Source organism: Homarus americanus, unplaced genomic scaffold, assembly GCF_018991925.1.
Source record: "Homarus americanus isolate GMGI-L3 unplaced genomic scaffold, GMGI_Hamer_2.0 scaffold41027, whole genome shotgun sequence".
Taxonomy (NCBI): domain Eukaryota; kingdom Metazoa; phylum Arthropoda; class Malacostraca; order Decapoda; family Nephropidae; genus Homarus; species Homarus americanus.
Window position 1 is genome coordinate 565,115 of NW_024745073.1, and position 20,719 is coordinate 585,833.

A 20,719-nucleotide genomic window follows, 5' to 3' on the forward strand; every position below is an offset into this window, starting at 1 on the left:
TAAATGTCTGGCCGGGCCCGTTAAACTGACAGCTAGAATTGTAAATACTAATTTTGCTGCTGCATTTGTATTACTGAAGCTGTGCTATATAATCTTCACTTGTATAAATATCGCGTTATTATTGAAAATAGAAAAATATTGCCTGTCAATTTAATAAAACTGAAGTTATCTGATTGCAGTAGGAATGGACCAGCTTGTTCCTGCTGCTTAATTCATATAATGTAGCTTTTTTGTCATTACCTTACCGGCATTCCGTGAAATATCTACCCATTTTTCTCACTCAATATAACTGAGGAAAATGAAAGTGACAGCTAGCAATATCCTTACTTTTAGCTACATATACTTATTATATTCAACCAGCAATAACTAAAGTCACCTACTTCCACTTGTAAGTCGATATTTTTTAAGCAAAGAGTTTGAGGATATTCTTTCGAGTCTAGTGGCGTCTGTTTAGATGCACCGGACGAATGGTTTCTGGTTCTACACATGGCCATGCATGCGCATTAATGCAGAGGTAGAAATTTTTGATGTAGAACTTTCGCAAAACACCGGATCCATTAGTCACGTTTATTAACCCCCGTTACTTTCAACCCTTTCTGATACCACCTTTCCTTTTCTAACACGTAAATATGGGTTCGTTGTCATATTTTGGTGGATGTGCACAGTATATTAGGTCGCTACGAATGAATGATGTAGAAAGGCGTGATTTGTTTCAACGTTGATGGGGAGGGGTTTAGTGAGAAACTGCTGCTTATCCAACTCCCGACATATGATGACGATAACAAGTCCCAAGAATCTACCGTACAATGTTTATTATTGACAAGCCGTTATTAAATAGAAGTTATGCCTTGAGCGTGTTAATTTATTTTCAATGGGACTAAGTTTATGAATAAAACGGAATAAATTCTTAACAGGAAAACACTATAACTATTTTTTTCGTATGTGTAGGAATATTTTAGTAAAATTTTATGGTATATGATGATATTCTTACAGTTGATGGTTAATATTGTATTTTTATCTTCTCACAGGGACAGACTGTGTTACAGACGAATAAGTTGCCCAGCGGCCAGATCATTGCCATTCCTGCTAAGCAGGGTCAGCTCAATGCCCAAAATATACGTAAGTGCATAATCAACCAATGCTGGGGTTTTTTTTCGATAATCATCGATAAGTTTAAATAGACAACTAAGTGAACTAATATGATATAACAATTTAAAAAATTAGAAACCGAAATTAAACACCGCGTTGGAGAGTAGGACAAGGAATTATGTTCGTATATTGTAGATTTTAAATTTGAAAAATCAATAAATTGGCGTTTCCATCTCAATTTTTAACATCAACTGGGGTTCATAAAAAGCAGCAAGCATGTTCAGTTCTTTAATAACTTAATGTACTGAGGAAAAAGCTTGAATTGTAGGCTGTAGCATTAAGATTCTGATACGTGGCGTTAGTTGACAGAATAGGTATATGGGAATAATGAGACTACATGCACAGACAGCTGCATGCATGCCTAGGCGCAGAAGTGAGTGCATGAGTGCGCAGTTTGATGAGACCCCCTCAAGGTCATTGAATGTCACTAGGCAAGTTCTTATCAAAGAAAATGTTTTCTCTTTGAGCATGGAGTACGTCTGGAGGCCACCAGCACACCAACCTACTGTGCGAGATAACTAGCACACCGACTCCATTCCATCATTGTTACCCCCTTCAGTTTGTTGAGTTCCTCATACCGACTGGCAATCACCACATACCAACCGCCATTTATTACGTATCACTGAAGGAATGACCGCATAGTAACCCTTGAATCACCTCAAAATAAGTAATGTTACCAGTGAATCGCCAACATTTTAATTGTTACATCTGGCATACCGCCATGATTCGCCATCCACATAATTGTCAGTCACCACATGCCGCCCATCAATCACCACATTTAAGTCAGTCACTCGGATTAACAAATAAGTCACTCAGTTACCAGATAACTAAATCACCACATACAACTGCCAGCCACAAAATACGGCTGGCAGTCACTTAAGAACAACTTGCAGTCACCACATACTGTCATTCTCCACAAGTGAACTGGTATCGTGAAAAGGTGCAAATACCTAACTTAATTAAATTTGTCAGCTGTCACCCTGTGTGCTAGCTTTCATCATATACAATACTGTATGTGTCATCCTTTACATACTAAGCCTCAGTTATTGCAAGTTAACAAGTATCACATGACGATTATCAAATACAATCCATAATAGATCTCTCAAAAATTTTAGAGCACTCTTGGTCATTCATCCATCACCAGCAGCAAGTAATGCCAAGAACCAAGGAAAAAATTGCTTGGTGTTTTAATGCATTTGCATTTGGACCATTTTATGTAAAATTTTAGTGTAAACTCTGTATTCATAATTTGTGGTCAATAAAATATCTATCTATATATATATATAATATATATATATAATATATACTGTATATATATATATATATATATATATATATATATATATATATATATATATATATATATATATATATAAAATTTAAAATTATGGAATTATCTTTGTTGACCACACCTGTTTTCATTACAAAGTATTGAACTTTGCTGCATAAATTTTTCCATTTAGCTGAATTATTGTATGTGTACAGGTGAATGTTAATATATATATATATATATATATATATATATATATATATATATATATATATATATATATATATATATATATATATATATATATATATATATTTATTTATTTAACTATTTCCAGGAGGAAGTCAAGTGATGTTACCAGTAAACAGTGCACACCTGAAGTCCCCATTAAGAAGCATGGATCAGCAGCAACACACGATGATGGCCAGTCGATCATCGCTCACTACCTCTCCAGTTGTTATTCGAACGCAAACGGGATCCTTAACTGCCAACCCAGTTGTAAGTCTTTGTTTTAAGATTTGCCTACATTGGGAAATGGCTTGATCTTTACAAGTTCTGTGTAGTTTAGCTGAATCTTTTATTGGGGTATATATACTTTAGCTTCAAAAATGAGGATGATTGCATACATTCAGCTTTTGCTGTCGAGTGGTGAAGGCTATCATGATGCCAGGAATGAATGTGTTAGTTATGTACAGTAATTCTGACTGATCTAGTACCATGGTGCTTTATCACATTTACTTATAGCTATAAAGAGTTCAGTACAGTACTGTATTTACTTTTGTGGCCTGACAGACTCTTCAAGCCCACCAAACAACACACCCACAGGTTCATCACCAGCAACAACAACAGCAGCAGCAGCAGCAATACCATCAACAGCAACAACACGGCAGTACGCAAGTCATAAGCAATACACCTCCAAAAAGTCTTATTACCACGCCGATATTGGATCATAGCGGTGCAAGAAAAAGACACGACTTCGATTTTGATTACGGAGTGGAAAGGTTTGTTGATGCATGGTTTAAGTAAATTTTTAATATGCTGTACTGTATTTTCTTTTGATTTTGTTTTAAATTTTTAATGAGTTTACATAAGGAGATCATAAACTGACAGTGGTAAAGGTTTATGCATATTAATTATTTCACATTGACAGAGTAGTGAAATGGAAACCTAAGTTATCAGTGAATAGTACAAGGCAAGGATCTTAATGCTCTAGAGATGATAAAAAGGTAAGACTGAATATTGGTTAAGGTTGTAAGCAATACAGGCACTGTTGCGAGACATAATGCAACCTTCTCATTATCGTTCATGCCAGTTTACCTTGCCTTTCTTAGTATGATGGGTAGTTAAGTATCATGGAGCATTGGAGATGACATAAGGTTTTTAAGTATGATAATAAAGCTAAGGGAATTTAGAAGAATACCTGTATATTAATAAGTTAAGATTGGTCAGAAAAGTAAAAGTTCATATGTGAGGTGATAGTATGTTGGGAATAATAATTTTGGTAAGCCATTTGCATTGTAAAACAGGGTAGTGAATTGAGTTACTGATAATGGTCCTTAAATCCACCTCGTTTGGTTTACCTCATCTGGTAGGATGTTTTGTTAGTGTATTATGGTTGATTGATTGAAAGGTCAGTAGAATGACTAGATTTATTTAGAAAGTGAGACTACAGGTACAGTATAGAAACAGGTTAGTTCCATTTCAAAGATGGGAGGGGGAGGTTCTTTTATAACTTGCCATGTTTAATGATAATGTAAATAGTCTACATTTTAAGAAATGTGGTCTGAAAGCTTGATTTATAAAAAGTGAATACAGTACAGTATAGTTGGTTTATGTAATGTTTTGTCTAAGTATCCCTGGAATGTCAAGAAGATGAATGTTTTAATAAGACTAATATTGTAGAAATAATACATATTGATTTTGAAAGTTTACTATGTTGCAATTGTTTTCTTTTTAGTAAACGGCGGAAGAGTGAAAAGGGCGGTAAAGGTCTTCGTCACTTCTCTATGAAGGTGTGCGAGAAGGTTAAGGCTAAGGGTACAACATCATACAATGAAGTGGCTGATGAACTGGTTTCTGAGTTTACAGATCCTACCCGGTGTGCATCGCCATCTGATGGTGCTAATGTGAGTCATTATGGCTTAGGTGTACTGGAGGCAGCTTGCTGTCATTTTATGGATGATTTAGCTGCTGGAGCAAGTGAAAATGATATTAGAGGTTAGATGGCATAGCTGGATATAATGGCAACTATATTTTGAGAGGGTAAAAAGGTTTTTCATGCTTTCATTCTTACAGAGCACAGACCTAAAGACAGGCTGAATTCTCAATAATCAGTGTAACTATTTATAACAAAAATGTCATGGTATTAAGTAATTTTCTGCTTACTCAAACCAGTGGAGTTCTTTATTTGTTTTAGTATGCATTTAAGTACAGTACAAGTATCGGTAACTGAATGGGCTTCAGTGAATTACTCCCAAAATATAATTCCCCAGCTCGAAGAAAAATGAACATTTGGAATGTGTTGTTAATCTTTGATAGAGTAACTGTGCCCTCGGTAAATTTCATGTAAACCTTTGGCTTGCCAGGTAATTATGAGCCACTCTTGACTGTCTGTCTGTCTGTGTGAATATGTAAGAAGATTGTGTTGTAATCTTGGCTTAAAGAAACTATTGTATTCAGGCAATTACACTACTGTAGTCTTCTTTCTTGTTTAGTTACCATTCTCTAGTTTCTAATCATTAGCCTCTTACAAATTTGGATTAGATAGTTACTCTGTCAATAGGGAAGATTGATTCAACTGTGGTCCATAACAGCAAGTTTTCATCCTTATTAATACTCTGGTGTTATTGCTTTTGTTTATCTTTTTATGACACATCTTGTTAAGGGTTTTATTAGCCTAATCTGTAGTTTGGGAAAAATAATCTTGTGAAGGAAATTCAATGATATACAGTATTCTTTTAATCAACTACTAATTGCTTTTTTTTTTTTTCCACAAGAAAAGTTTTGATAATTGAGGGCGAAAATGTTTTTATTTCTCCAAAGTATCATAACATTGAGCATGATTATATATTTCAGTATGACCAGAAGAACATTAGACGGCGAGTCTATGATGCCCTCAATGTTCTCATGGCAATGAACATCATCAGTAAAGAGAAAAAAGAAATACGGTGGTTGGGTCTCCCGACAAATTCAGCCCAGGAATGCCGTAAACTGGAGCAGGAAAGACATAAACGGGTAGAACGCATTAAACTCAAGACACAACAGTTACAAGATCTCATATTACAAGTAAGACATTACTTTTTATTGCATGTGAGTAAATTGAAATATGAAGGAAATGTTTGAAATTATTTGTGTACTGTACTGTAATTCTAAGTTTGACTGAAGAAGGGATAGAAGTGGGAGGAAGTAACACTGGGGGTAAAGAACATGGCTTTGAATTAGTTTTGGGGAAGGATGTGGTTTCAGGCTACTCTGCATTAAGTGGAAGAAGGCTTGGAAGTAGGTTAATGCTGAATCATACTGTGACTTCTTTTCCTGAAGCTTCATATTTTCCTCCAGCAAATTGCATTCAAAAACCTGGTGGAGCGTAACCGTACGGAAGAGCGGAAACATGGAGCTCCATCACCAAACTCTGCCATCCAATTACCATTTATCATCGTTAACACAAACAAAAAGACAATCATTGACTGTTCAATCTCCAATGACAAGTGAGTGGACTTTTCTAACTGGTACATACTGTATTGTATATAAGGATTTTTTGTTCATGAGGTTGCAATTCCTTTCTTGTACTGTATAAGATTAACTCAGAAGTCTCTAGGGCTAATTAAATTGAGATAGGTGGAAATGATATCATGTACAATACAATATATAATTTTTAATCTGTACCACTGGTTGAGGAAAAAAATTGCAAATGGACATTAGACACAGTATTACAGATGGTTATTTAAGCAAGTAGAAACTAAGTTTTTTATAAAGTTTGTCCTAAAAAAATAATAAAGTTTCCTTTAAAGGCAATCTTTCTTCAATTAATTGTATGTGTTTTGAACTGCATTAATATCTTAGAGATTTAATTATAGGGAACAGTGGGGGTATTTTGGAAGTTTTATTGACTTGTCCGATCTTCTTTGCAGAACTGAATATCTATTCAACTTTGATGACACATTTGAAATCCATGATGACATTGAAGTTTTGAAACGAATGGGCATGGCCCTAGGTTAGTACTTTGGTGGTACTGTTATTATGGAGTTATTTATTATTAGTGTTTAGAAAATTTAACATTGTTCATTTTACATGACAAATTTGATTAGTAGTTAAATGCTTCTTGAAATTTGAACTGATGCATTTAAATATTTTTCTGGATGTACATTTTTTTTATCTATTTTTCTTTAAAGCTTGTTCAGTAATCTGTACTGCTTTTCCTCAGGACTCGAGAAAGCTCAGTGTTCACATGTTGATCTTGAGAGAGCCAAATCTATGGTGCCAAAGGCTCTTGAAAGTTATGTTACAGGTATGTTTTCTGTATACAGTATTTAGATAGTTTTGTTATCATCTTGTTTCTTGTATTACTCAAATGATTTTTCAGGCATTGTAAAGCCTTTCTTCAGCTTTTTCTCCTATGTACATTTCATTCTTTGTCATGCACTCATTCTTACTGCTATAGTTTTTTCTGCTCTGTTAATCCTTTTCCATGGCAAGGCTTCAAATCTGGTTTGCCCGCCTCCTTGTACAAGCTGTCGTCACCCACCGGTGGCAAATCCTTACTCAAAAATCACTTTATAGTCTCTGCAGCCATCCACTCCCAGAAATGTGAAACATGCCACTTCTTCCATTCTATCTTCATTCATCATATTTTATCACTACCTTCTTGCACATTCACTGTTAACTTCCACCTAATTTACATGTACTTACCGACTCATTTACTAATGTATACTACCTTATTGGATTCGTATTGTCTGTAACAGTGGCTAATGACTCGCCTGTTTATATCCCATAATGTTAACCCAGCTTATACTTCACTCTGCTTGAACATGAAAGAAAATCCTGTCTAATTTGCATGATTTCATCTTTTAAACTAAGGTACTTATATTTTCTCTCTTTTTTACCATTGCTCTTATTCCGACAGATTTAGCGGAAGGTAACCACGAACCTAAGTTGAACCTACGTGAGGATCTAAGTATTCTTGGGACTGAAGTCTTTGGAGAAGACGACTTAGAAGTGGGTGCCATGACACATACGGGCAGTAGTGGTGCAAGTAGTGGATTAGGTGTTATATCCCGCCACTCCTCTCTCATCTCCCTCCAAAATGAACACAGACCAGAATCTGCATCCCCATCGTCCTTTGGAGATGAAGAAGACGAGGACATGCTCGATGATTCTGATGTTGATATCAGTTAATGTAAACAAAAAAATGGGAGGGTGTGTCGATGGGCTGGGGAGGGGGGCGGGGAAGGACACTTAACAACGAGGGTATTTAAAGTATTGTAATTAGTGTGACAGTGCAAGGCAGTGTGAAGATTGGAGGTCATTATCAAATATGGCCAGTGAAGTAGGTTACTTGTATTTTATTTTTGTTTTGTTTCCAGAATTGTGTGTTTGTTGCCCATTTTCAGTGTGGGTGGGTAAAATGATGGCGTGGAGTATTTATGCATAGGAAAAATTTCATTCCTTGAGTAGTTATTTTTTAAAGACCTCAAGGATTGATATAGTGTGCAAAATATGGTATTCCTCCCTACTCTAGAGAGTGGCTGCACCAAAGCCTGAGGTTTCTCATACAAGACTGGAAATGTGGGATGATGTGGGTCAGGCAAGACAAAATGCTTGTTGGTGAACATTATTTAATTATTGAAAAGAATCTAGTGCAGCCTGTGTGAAGTACAATTGCAGGGGTTGGCCCTTGGGTGTTGGCTCGTAAAAGTGATAACTGATTTTTTATTTTTATTATTATTATGAAAGTAGTGGGAGTGGCACTGGAGAGATGTAGTCTGTGGGGGGTTTGGTGTGATGTGACTGGAGGGGGGCCGTCTCAGCCTTGGGATTCAGTACAAAGTGAAGTACAATTTGTACTACTGCATCTCTAGTGGCATAGACATTTCTGTGACTGGACTGTTTATATGCAATATTTCTTCTTAAATTGAAACTTCACTTTTTTTATATATATATGATGGATAATTTTTATTATCCAGTATATATGAAGGATGTGTCTGCTCTGGGAGACTGGCAGGTGAGAAGTAACAGCTGGCCAACTGTCCATACCTATCCTGTCATATTTATACAGAGATAAATAATTTTATTAGAAGACCTTACACTTGATTTAAAAACATTTTAGTATAAAGTTAATGATATCAATCAAAAGCTGCCTTCTTTTACCTGATATTAGTCATTCTCCCCGAGTGGACTGTCTTGAATCACAAATGATAAGATAGAAGATTCCAGTGGTAAGATATATGTCCAAAACTGCTAATCATTGGAACGTTTAAATGCCATTAGTGATATTTAACCTTGTTGGCATCATCAGTAGCAACAATTTCAAAGACTACAAAGTGAGTTTATTTTTATGAAAGAGCAGAGTATATGTGGAAGAGATGCTTATTATTACTCTTGGCCAGAAAGACATGTAAATAAGATTCCCATTCAGCTCATGCAGCCATGATTTATGCTAAACTGTCTTTTTGAATGTGCATTTGGAAAGAGTGTGGATTGTGAACTTTGATCAGTGGGTTGACATGTTTATTTATATTTTATTTTACTTGTCTTCAGACAGGTAAAAAGTTTTCCGATGATTGAGGGACACAATTTCTGCTCTGCCCACAGGCACCTAAATTAAGTTTTTGTGCTTTCAATGAACTGCAGAATGGTCTCTTCAACACAATTTTTCTGAATACAAAATTGTGTATAGTACAAATTGTTTAGATAGGAGCATTAATATTTCTCTCATTCCCAAATGCAATTAACTCACAAAGAGAGAAATGCTGCCTGCCTGCCACTATGTTATGAACGAGGAGGTCAATTGTCTGAGGTCTTAGTTTGGTCAGCTCTGCATTGTCATGTTATTTTGTTAACCAATTCATTTTTCTTGAAGATAATTAGGGTTTTGTATAATTTGTGATAGTATCTTACATCAAATTTATTAAATTGCTGCTGATATAGGATTCTGATACAAGATGCACTTAAATTATCCGTGTACAGTTTACCATAAAATATTTGTGTGTTTACACACAGTAATGTCTTCAGATTAATTATTCAGGGAATTATCATTTTTGTTGTACATTGCTATTAAAATTAAAATATTTTTTTATAATGAGACATTTCTTATTGTTCACATTCCTGTGCAATATCTGGGACAATATAGTGTCTTTTTAAGTTATATCAGGTGTGAGACAATATTTGTAGATTTCACTATTTCTCTAACTAGTACATAAAAGTCTCAGATATATCTTGGTGTTATTTAAGAAATATAATGTTAAAATTAGTAATTTATTTTTTTAATGTTTGAATTGAAAAAAAAATGTACAGTACTTTGAATATTAGCGAATGTGATGGTTGAAATATTTTTCCCTGTTGATTTACTTCTATACTTTTCAAATAGGTTTCATTGAGACAAACATCTTTTGTAATGGGTAGTAATGTGCCTCATTTGAAAGTATTATCAGTTTTTTCTGGTTCAGTTGCAAATAGGTTACAATTTTGAAACCTAATGGACTGTTACTAATTTGTTAAGAAAAAAAAATTATACACTTTGGTAATTTGATTAAAGAATTTGTTTTGTTTGTTGCAATGCTTTATATTGTTAAAGGCAGGGTTTTGATGTCCATGGCAACACTATGACTTTAAGTCTTGGTGATGTGCGACCAAACTTGAGTGATCTGTGAGGACAGCTCCCGGGTGTAATATTAACTCATTTGAAAGTAGACATCTGTTACTTACATTTCTATTTTAATGGCGGTAAATCCAGCTCACAATAGACTGTGTGGACTAATTGTCTACTAGTCCAAGAATGTGATGTGTAAATGAGTTGAGTGCATGTGCTATGTACACATTAGTTTCTGCACTGACCGATCCCTATTCTTCATGTCTTCACACAAACTTTAAGGATCACATTGTAACATGTTGAAGAAAAATAGAAGGTTTTCTTTACACTTTGGTTTTCTTCATTCCACATTCATGATAGTTTGTCGGTGTCTTAACGTATGATGGGAAGTTAAATATGATTAATAATAACAATGAAGGAATTTTCTTAACAAAATCAGTTAGTTATATTAAAACTACAGCAAATGTAAGGTAAAATGGATACTTAAACAATAAGTTTTCTTAAGGTCCAGTCAATATTACAGTATATACATATTACAATATCACACTTATGTACAGTACTACATCTAAAATGTATAACAATGGTGGCAAAACTCAGTAAAATTTTGGCATAGTTTAGTACCTGAGTAGGGACCACTCCAACATACAGCATTAGGTAATTCAATTAAAAAAATATATCACAAGTTCAAGATAACCCTCAACTGAATAAATTCACTGTACAGTACCTCCAATCCAATGGTACAATCAACCAATGATGTGATGTTATGGTTTTCAGTATTAAATCAAACGGTGGTATCTGGCAACTTGGCGGGAGCCCAGCAAGCGACTGACTACTCTCCATTCATTTGGATGAATGTACAAGTTGGATTAATTAGTAATGCACAAGACTTGGTGAACCCCAAGAAAGAACTGCACTCTTCAATGTTCAAATTCAGTTAATAGGTTATTTACAGTAGATACAGGTAACCCTTGCTATCCAAAAATTCTATTCTTGCACCTTTCTTGGAAACCAAAAGTGATTTTCACTTACAGTAGTATATGAAAAACATGCCAATAAAAAAATTACATTGCACACACCCAGGAGATAGTATGTATGGCTTGCCATTCGCGTAGTGTTTGGTTTCAGTGCAGTGCGCTTGCTATGTGTTTATACAGTGGGGTATGCTATAATGAACGGATCCTACTACGAATATTCCTATAACGAACGGTTTTACCTATAAAATTGAGAATGCTATAACGAACGAAACTCTTACAACGAACATTACAGGTATTTAATTTTTTTTTTTTTTTTTTTTTTTACAAATTTGTTTTTTTATTACAAGTATTAATGATATTCTTTATTTCAGGGGTTTAGATGCATATGTATGCACTTTTTTACAATTTTATATTATATTTTTCAGTGTTAAGTGGTTGTATTTGGGGGCCTGGAACGGATTAATCCTATAACGAACAAGGTTCTAGAACCAATTAGATTCGTTATAGCATACCCCACTGTAAGTATGCATTGTGTTGATTCCTTGGCTACCATCACCAAAAGATCTTGAAACTCTGTGATCATTGAAATCAAGCTTGAAATGAAGATGCCATGACTGCAGGAAGGCCCTAGCAAGATCAGGAGAGACTTACCTCACATAAGGTAATGTATCAATTGTATACTATACAGTATACTGTAAGTATTTTACAATATTTAGATTTTTTTTGGTGATGCAAATTATTATTTATTTTTTGGGAGTACAGTATAATACTGTACTGAGGTTTATCAAACAATTTCATTATTTTTAGGTAAAATATTGGGATTTTCTTGTCGTTAGAGAACTGCACCCTATTTTTTCTATTGCTGTTCACTATCCAAACATTTTTCGAGGAACTTAACCCACCTGTATAGCAAGGTATATCTGTATAAAAAATTCTGAAAGTTAAGTGTCCACTCTATATTTCTCTTTGTCCAAGACTACATACAGGTTGAATGTGACTAGAACTACAGTACGTGGCACACATAAGCTGAAACAATAAAGATACTCCAGTTCAAATAAAAATTACTGGCCTTGAGTATTATTTTAAATATGAGAAAGAACATGCTTTATTACAAACACCATAGACCACTGGAGAAATGTAAAACTTTTGACCACTAAATACTATCTTTGATGCATTCCCAAATGTTCCATAGTGGAAATTTAACTAATTATAGTTAATGCTGATTAAAAGTTTTAAAATAATATGGTAGTACACTAGTTCCAGTTTATCCTATGGGATAAACTACATCTCAAATACCTGGTACTGTATAAAAGAATTTAAACAATACAGTGTATGCCTTAATGCTGTATTTTAATGGAATGCCCCCTCCCCAGCTTATGCCTTGGGGTTTCTACATTCATCAATGGGGGTCATGCCAAGCTGTCATAGAAAGCATTTACCACTGTTCATACTCTATTCAAGTCTTAGATGGGGAGTACATAAGTGAGTGCTTATTAAATTTACCAAAATAATAATGACAGCCAAACACACATATCATATCTTTTAGGTAAGAGTCAAATCACTGAAGAGATCTTTGCAAGTTCATCATACATGGAGGATTGAAGTATAAAAACACTTTTAGTGAGTCGTAAGTGGCATGTAGGAGCTCCCATCTCCTAAATACCCTCATGGTGCCCTGTTTCAGAGGACAAGGATTCTCTCCTCAATCTATATCTCAAGAAATTCCACAAATTGTTTAATTAACACATTCTAAAGAACATAGAACAATGGATTTAACATCTAACCCTGAAGGTTAAATTTTTTTCTTCTAATCTTCATGTGTAAAGGCTCACTTGATCTTCATATTTTCATCAAAGGTTTATTTACTTAATAATTACATAGGGAGAAATTATCTTAAGCTACTCACATATCATTGTTTTACAGCCATTTTCCACACTTGTGTGGGTTAGCTGGGATTACCCGATGACTTGGTGTCCCAGTTGCCACCAGGCAAGTTATTGATCAAGTTTTACTGCTAGATGCCTTTCCTATCATCCACCCACTTTTACAGAGTGGGAAATGGGGATTATATGTCGGGCTTCAGATACCTCTTAACTCCTACACTATGGAATGCTACTTTTAGCATTTTATTTGGCTAATGTCAGATCTTTATATTCAGCATAGAGAGACCCAAGTGGTTATAGGTACCGGGTATGTTCTCTTGGGCAAAAACTAAATTTCAAAAGAATCACTAATTTATACTTATCTACAAGCAATAACAAATTCCGAATGAACTGAGTGAAGTTAATTATAATAAATATTTTTTAGCTACTTAGTAACTTTGTCCTTTCTGATCAGGGCATAGAGGGAATTGAATGTTCAGGATCTCTCACATGCCACTCACAATCATGTCAATTGTATAAATCTTTATCATTTGATTAAATTATTATCTTTATAGGAGACTCTTGTACAGTACAGTACAGTATATAAAAATTAAAACTTCTTTTAGGCCAATATGAGGTGAGGGGGTTAATTAATTATTTTAAATTGTTTAATCAACAGGAATGACTTTACTTTCCCATCTTTATTTATGGAATTACAGTATGATAAAAGTAATTTATTCTTTATCAATGACTTTGGACACATTAATAAGAAAATTTTATCCATAATCTTAGAGAATGACAGTACAGTACCTGTACAGTATTAAATAATATAATGTACTTATGCTGCATCAGAAGGAAAAGGTTAAATTCATTCTTATATCTTTTAAAGTTATCTAGCAAGTAACCTATATATTTTCTCCATAAGATATTATGACCAAAGTTATTATGTCTTTTCACCCACAAATTTTTGACTTTGCATCCAATAAAGCTGTTGTGATAAGAGATACAGAGGTAAAACTCTTTTCTGGAGTGTTTTCAAAAATCCTTGACTTTGCATACATTAAAGCTGTGACGATGACCCCTGATGATGTACCACTATGAGAGCTGCTGTGTAAAACAACATCCGTTGTCTTTGAGGTCACAGCAGCTTTTGTCTGAAAGATAAATCATTGCCTCATCCACTTTAGTAACTTTAAACTGAGAACATAAGACCTACTGACTGTACACAGGCAATCTGCTCTAAATCTACAGTAAGAAGATCTTTTGGGGGTAACCTAACTAATCAGTGATGTGGTCACTTTGGTTGTACCTGTAAGAGAAATAAATAAAATAAAACTCTGAATACTGTACACAGAAAAGAAAATATTGTATGTAAGAAATAAAGAGATATCATCTTGGAAATAATAAAACATTTTGTGCCACTGGTCACCTGCAATGTGGCCAACTGCCTGCAAATGTGTAAGAGAAAGGAACGTTTCCTTCTGATATATCAGGATTCTGAGCCGAGCATCATCAGGTACGAATGTATTCATTTGAATTCCATTACCTTTGTTCTCCGCAATTGTTGAATTAAATTTTTTGCAAGTCTAGGTGAAGTGTTCTCAAAATTTGGGGGCACATTGACTTAAGGAAATGGATTTTATTTGAAACCAGCAAAAGATTAATAAAATTCCTGTATTATAATTTCTAATTAAGAATATTTTCAGTTTTCTATTAGGAACAGTAATCGTATCAATTTATTTAATGTCTATGGTTACTGTATTACGTGTGTATTTTTCTAAAGTCGAATTGTATGTAGCTAAGTTGGAACATGACAAATAATATACGTACATACAGTACACAGAATACTGTATTAGTAAATACAGTTTTAACACAATAGAGTATCTAATGTTAGTACTGAACACATACAATATAATATAGGAAGCAGTAAAAATAGGAACACAATAATTGATTTCTAACACTTTAAATCCTACCACAGTAGTGTCCCATGGTTACGGAATTGATATATGTGTTACATATTTGAAAAGAAAATCCGACTAAAAATTAAGGATTGATCGTCAAATCCCCTTTTATGACTAAGTCTAGATCAGGTGACTCACATGGAGCTTTCTGGTTATTTTGACATATAACAGCTGTTTTAATGTCCTTTTGTATTCCCAAATTTTGTTTTATTTTGATAGCCGGAAGGTCCAGTACAGCACCATCCCTTCCCTTGTTATTCAATTCGATGAAAAGGATTTTAGTAAATAAGTAAAACTGATACTTCTTTTTTGGTTAATAAAGTGACTATCCTCACTCCTTGGAGAACTCTGCTGTTGCTCATGATATACTTTGTGTATGTTGCAAACGAAAAAAAAAATTACATTTATGAAATGGTAATGTTGCAGTTGTTTGTGATGTAAAAACTTGTGTGCCAGGCATAGTCCACTGTATAACTGGGCAAATAATTAGAACCTCTGGAAAACAGCATTATTTTTACTACTCTTCCTTATTTAGACTGCATTGTTAATAGCCTACTTTTTTAACTTAATAGATTATACATTATTAAATTTTTTACCACTACAATACCGTAATTTGCTAGTAACTGAAAATCTGCCATTCGCTAGAGGCTCTGTGATACCCGTGACATTTAATGAAGAAGCTGTTCAGTCAGCATTACATACCTCTTTCATCTTGATTTGATGCTGCACAGCATAAATATTTCTTGTGAGTTCACGGAGTTTGGTGTCAAGTTCTTCAGAAGCAAAAGTTAGTTCGTTTATTCGATTCTCAAGACTGTTGATAAATGCTTGCTCATCCTCATCTTTCTTCTTCTCCTTCTCCTTCTGTCGTATTACTTCAAAAGCCAAAATTCCAACAGCAATTCCAAAAATAACTCCTTCTCCTGTGATGGTGGACAAGAACAATTTTTTTATAATATAAGTCAATCACTATGAATAATTTAGCTATTTAAAGTAATATATAAAACACCCTTTTAAAACAAAGTAATAAAAATACCTCAATAAATGTAACTACTGTACTGTACTACATGCCAAATAACCATATTATCAATTCAGTTCAATAAAGGTGTAGGGAATACATTGTGCTTTCTTCCACTCCATTAACATCAACACTTACCTAATAAATTTGCTCCTAGTTCTATGGCAGCATCTTCATTCAGCTTAGGTATGGTGCTGCTTTGTCCTGACCGACCTATGTTCATCACGTACATTTTCATACGTACTTCACACCAGTGGTAAACTGAAGGGTGAAGTCCATTTTTAATATCCTGTACTCAACTCATAAACATGAAAATACTAATACTATTTCCTTTGCTCTATTAAAATTCATAACTTGTACTTTACTAAATATAATTAAAAAGTATAAAAAAGTTAAAGAAATTGTAATATCTTTGCTTTTCAACTGCAAATTAAGTCATTCTTTATTCTTTATTAATTAGGTATGTTTCTTCATATCCATTCTGCCCTTTCTATCAAAATATACTGGCAGTAAAAATCCTGGGCTAGTAACACGGTGGGTGGAACATAAATAGCAAAATGCATGACGTTTTTAACAAAGGGTAAATAGCTAACATACTGTGATAATGATTGGCTAGGGACAAGGTAGGTGGAGGTTAATAGTGGATGCCTGTGGTCTTATATGCTTCTTCAAACACTAACATAGAAGATGCTTTTAAACAGCAACCCAACCTGGTTTTATTATGCTGCAAGCAATCGGTAATTTCCTTCACCTATTTCAGATTCTATACAAAGAGTAAGGAATATGTTGGACAGTAAGTATAATGGGAAGAGTTGAAATAAGTGTGTGTAGTAGTTAGTAAGATTTTGTATATTGTATAGACTTGTGGGGTTCTTACTGACACACTCTACACCTTTACACACCAACAAAACACTAAATGGGGATTTTTTATCTAGGAATACTAGTTAGAAAATGTATAGTGTGCATGAGCAGCATTGCCTAGTTTAAATTGCCCTATACTGTATACAGTCTATACAGGTACAGTTATAAAGTTAACAATAAAGGAGCAGGGGAATATACAGTACAGTACTTAAAAGGATTAGAAAAAATACTCCCCAGCATGAAACAGTAATATTACTACTGTGGGACTTACATCATTATTAACAAATTTGGAAAATAATGTACAATATTCTGGTTAATATTTTGCCAGTAACACAAGTTCAATTAAATACTGATTTACTGATCAAAAAATAATTAATATGTTTACTAATAATATTATAGTACTGTACACACTACAGCACACCTACATTAACTTTCTACCTCATTACAGTACAGGTACCTGTATATGGTACAGTACAGACACTGGTACAGTATAACTTTAATCTTCTACAAAATAATTTTCCTCCATACTTTCCTTATTATTATTATAGTTCCCTACCACTCTCAGGCCTACAGACAAAATGTTACATACGTCGTGCAGGAGGAAGACAGAAATTTTCTTTAAAGAAGTGACTTCTACCAGCCTTGCGTTTTATTGAGCTGGACAGGGGCCGAGCAACTTGTTTCACAAACAGAAAAGCAAGTTTGGCAAGTGGGAAAACAGGAGCCATGGACAATGTCTGTGAGTTCAACTAATTACTTTCCACCTGAAAAGGGAAAACAACCCTTGAGTAAAGGCCAATTATGTGTGTGCAAAGCTTCTCTCGGTACAGTGCATAAATTAAAAAAAGAGAGGAAAAATAATCAATAATTAAATGTGGAATGGTATTCAATTGCCACTTTGAATAAGTAGAAGCAAAGCAAATTTCAATTACTCAGCATGAGCATTATGTTCACAGCTCCTATTTCCCTATGACCCTGTACTGTACAGTATGTTATCATACAACCCCATTATGGTATTATGAAAAGCCTTTTTGTTAAGGTATACTGTACTATACTGTACATAACTTTAGAAAATAGGTCTATTATATTGTTCAGTAAACAATGCATATATAGTACAGCACTGTACAGTATATGCAGCACATGTATACTGTACCTGTACCATACAAACTCAAAACAAATCATAGGAAAATATCCTAAGAAAACAGTTTGTGCTGTTTTATGACTATCTTCATTATTAGTGTTTAAACAAGGCTGTCCTCCAATTCAAAATTTCTCTTAAATTTATTCCAACCCAATTGAAAACTTACTAAAACATTGGCATAAAATTGAGGTAATACTAGGAGGCAGTATCACACCTAGGTCACCAACTTGAGGATACCAGGTACAGTATTTGTCTCCAGATAATAAATGCTTTCTTTCCCACGAGAAAGCCAAAACGTTACAGATTAACATTTTTTTAAATATTTTTATGAGTTTTTCTGTCCTGAACACTAATCTGTACTTAAAGTATGATACTACTGTTCCTATGCTCTACAGTACAGTATTGCAACAGAAGCTTTTTGGTTAATCTACAAGAAAACTTTTAACAAATTACCAGATACTGCTACAGTATTTTCTGTAATTTGTTGGTGACAAAATGAAGCAACCTATCCTTGGTTAGGTTAAGTAGGATAGATTGGTTCATTTTATGTCAAATTAGTCATTCAGGTGCAACACAATCTTCCAGTATTACAAAAAATGTGAGGGTTTAAGAAAATTAAAAGATAAATGCAGTACAGGTATGTATGAAGACCAATACATTTATTTAATTTACCTTTACCCCCGACACGGCACGTAAGCAAATATTATTCAGTCACAGCTGATATTAGTAGGAATGAACCACTGAGTAATAGGTACAATACAGTACTCAAGTGAAGCAGTTCTTGGTGGTTTAATCTTGGTAAATTATATTCTGTACAGGGTATACTGTATTTCAGTGATGGTTTCTCTGTAACAATTCAGTAGTGACCAAGCATGTAACTTTATACTGATTTGCATATAGGTAAATAGAGAAAAAATCTGCTGTACGTATAGCATTTTCATCAAATTTTAATTTTCTATTTTACTTTTCTATTTCACTTAAAAAATGCAATTTTGATCACACAAACTGGGCATGAATTTGAAGTAGAGGGAAATTATATGGTAAACACATGCAGGAAACTGGCGAAACTAAACCTAATAAAACTTAACCGAACCTGTTACAAAAACTTTAAAAAGTCCATTATTATATTCAAGAACATGTGCCCAGGTTAAGGAGCTGCAGTACGAAACTTAAATACAAGAAAGGTTCTGCAGTTTACCAAGAGCATCCCCAAATTGTTGGAGGATATAAATATTTTGCTAAACAAAAAGATCAAGAACCTAACAACTCAAATATCAGTATACATGTCTAACCTAACCAAACGGAGAAACCAGAAGAGCCTGACCTAACCTAACAAGAGAAAAGAAAATACATAAGGAACCTGAAAAAAAAAATGGAATCGAATTCGGAAAAATAAAAAATCAATTATAAATTCCGACAAGAATGTTATAACGTATATTTACTTCTTTGCTCTATCTCCTTATATAAGACCAAAATAGAGTTCCGTGCTTAGATACTACTGTATATTAAAAAAAATTCTCAGTAGTCAGGACTTCTTTATTCATACATAGTAATCATATTTTATTCATTGAACTTAATGTCAAAAACTCGTTAAAATGTAACAAAATTAATAGGACCACTAAGTTAAATTGAATCTTTCCCAGACATTAAAATGGTGTCATTTTCTTTAACTTTCATCACTTATATAAATGTAAGACAACTAATAAGGTACATTAACCCATAACATTGTTGATAAATAGTGTAGCATCAGCCGGCCAAGATTCACACTCTAGTTTCTCTGTTCTTTCACTTACACTGAGCAGGAGGCATCAACACATATGTCCTGAAGAAATGGTTATTCTTAGCTCGGCTTTTAGCAAAGTTTGCAAGCGGTTTAGCCACTTGCTTAATGACCAAAGCACCCAATTTAGCAATGGGAAAACCCACAGCCATCTCCCATTCACTGTTGTGTTCTTGACTAAGTTGTTATTATGAACCCGAGCATGTGGATGAACCCACAGCCCGACTCCTCAACAGATAAAGCTATACAGTATCTACTTTTTTACTTTTTTTTTACTTTTATCCTCTTCGCCACTGATCGGCTTGTTAGCCGCTTGGGCGATCGGTCACGTCTCTGTCACGCACTGTTGGCAAAATGCACCGGCTCCTGAATGTACCTGAACCCGCTCCAGTGTTGGTCAAGTCTTCTCTTGAAACAGCTCACACTCAGTGCCGTCACAACACTCTCTGGTAGATTGTTCCAAGAGTTTACAACCCTCACTCCGAAAAAGTTTGCCCTCACGGTTTTCTGGACTTGCGGCTTCTTCAATCTTGAGCTGTGACCCCTTGTGGGGCGAGCGTCCGCCAGCTCCAAGTAAGGACACTCAACTGAGTAGTGCCCCCTGAGATGCTTATACACCTCAACTTGGTCCCCCCTTGCCCGTCTGTAGTATAAGCTAGGCAAGTTCAGGCGCTCCAATCTCTCAGGGTAGCTGAGGTGCCGAAGTGCAGGCACCAGTCTGGTGGCCCTCCTTTGAACATTTTCAACCAACTGACAGTCCCTAGCATATCTCGGGGACCAGATGGGGTGACAGTACTCCAGATGGGGAAGCACTTCACTCCTGAAGATCGTCACGAGGGACGGACCGTCTAGATATCTGAACGACCTTCTTATAAGACCCAATAATTTATTTGCCT

At 34.7% G+C, this 20,719-nt stretch overlaps 2 protein-coding genes across 10 annotated transcripts in view; one reads left to right on the forward strand and one right to left on the reverse strand.

The window, feature by feature from the left end:
* Window positions 1-10,552, forward strand: part of LOC121878303 (transcription factor Dp-1-like) — a 33,708-nt gene extending 23,156 nt beyond the window's left edge. For 3 of the 4 annotated variants that reach the window (XM_042384404.1, XM_042384406.1, XM_042384403.1), the window contains 9 exons: window positions 1,029-1,119; window positions 2,757-2,917; window positions 3,212-3,420; window positions 4,377-4,545; window positions 5,495-5,704; window positions 5,978-6,126; window positions 6,550-6,632; window positions 6,843-6,926; window positions 7,542-10,552. In XM_042384404.1, coding sequence (XP_042240338.1) covers window positions 1,029-1,119; window positions 2,757-2,917; window positions 3,212-3,420; window positions 4,377-4,545; window positions 5,495-5,704; window positions 5,978-6,126; window positions 6,550-6,632; window positions 6,843-6,926; window positions 7,542-7,813 — 1,428 coding nt within the window. In that variant the 3' untranslated portion in view covers window positions 7,814-10,552. The remainder of the gene's footprint in view (window positions 1-1,028; window positions 1,120-2,756; window positions 2,918-3,211; window positions 3,421-4,376; window positions 4,546-5,494; window positions 5,705-5,977; window positions 6,127-6,549; window positions 6,633-6,842; window positions 6,927-7,541) is intronic. The other variant, XM_042384405.1, reaches the window with a different exon arrangement.
* A 1,588-nt stretch (window positions 10,553-12,140) lies between these two features.
* Window positions 12,141-20,249, reverse strand: LOC121878352 (putative OPA3-like protein CG13603). 6 transcript variants are annotated; one of them, XM_042384529.1, is made up of 5 exons: window positions 19,837-19,972; window positions 17,492-17,666; window positions 16,180-16,302; window positions 15,726-15,946; window positions 12,141-14,216 (listed from the first exon to the last, which is right to left on the reverse strand). In XM_042384529.1, exons 2-5 carry the CDS (start codon window positions 17,628-17,630, stop codon window positions 14,016-14,018), a joined length of 684 nt encoding a protein of 227 aa, XP_042240463.1. In that variant the 5' UTR covers window positions 17,631-17,666; window positions 19,837-19,972; the 3' UTR covers window positions 12,141-14,015. The 6 variants fall into 6 exon arrangements, with proteins under 6 accessions (XP_042240463.1, XP_042240464.1, XP_042240466.1 ...); XM_042384530.1 differs by lacking the exon at window positions 19,837-19,972 and adding an exon at window positions 19,755-19,772; XM_042384532.1 differs by lacking the exons at window positions 17,492-17,666; window positions 19,837-19,972 and adding an exon at window positions 20,200-20,249.
* Between the last annotated feature and the right edge of the window lie 470 nt (window positions 20,250-20,719).

Excerpts from the sequence above, each read along its gene's own strand:
- LOC121878352 (XM_042384528.1), bottom strand. The coding sequence starts at position 19,975 with ATGGCTGTGGGTTTTCCCATTGCTAAATTGGGTGCTTTGGTCATTAAG. Across the intron at positions 15,947-16,179 it reads ACTAGGAGCAAATTTATTAG|GAGAAGGAGTTATTTTTGGA; the intron begins GTAAGTGTTGAT and ends CCACCATCACAG. Across the intron at positions 14,217-15,725 it reads ATCAAATCAAGATGAAAGAG|ACAAAAGCTGCTGTGACCTC; the intron begins GTATGTAATGCT and ends TTTATCTTTCAG.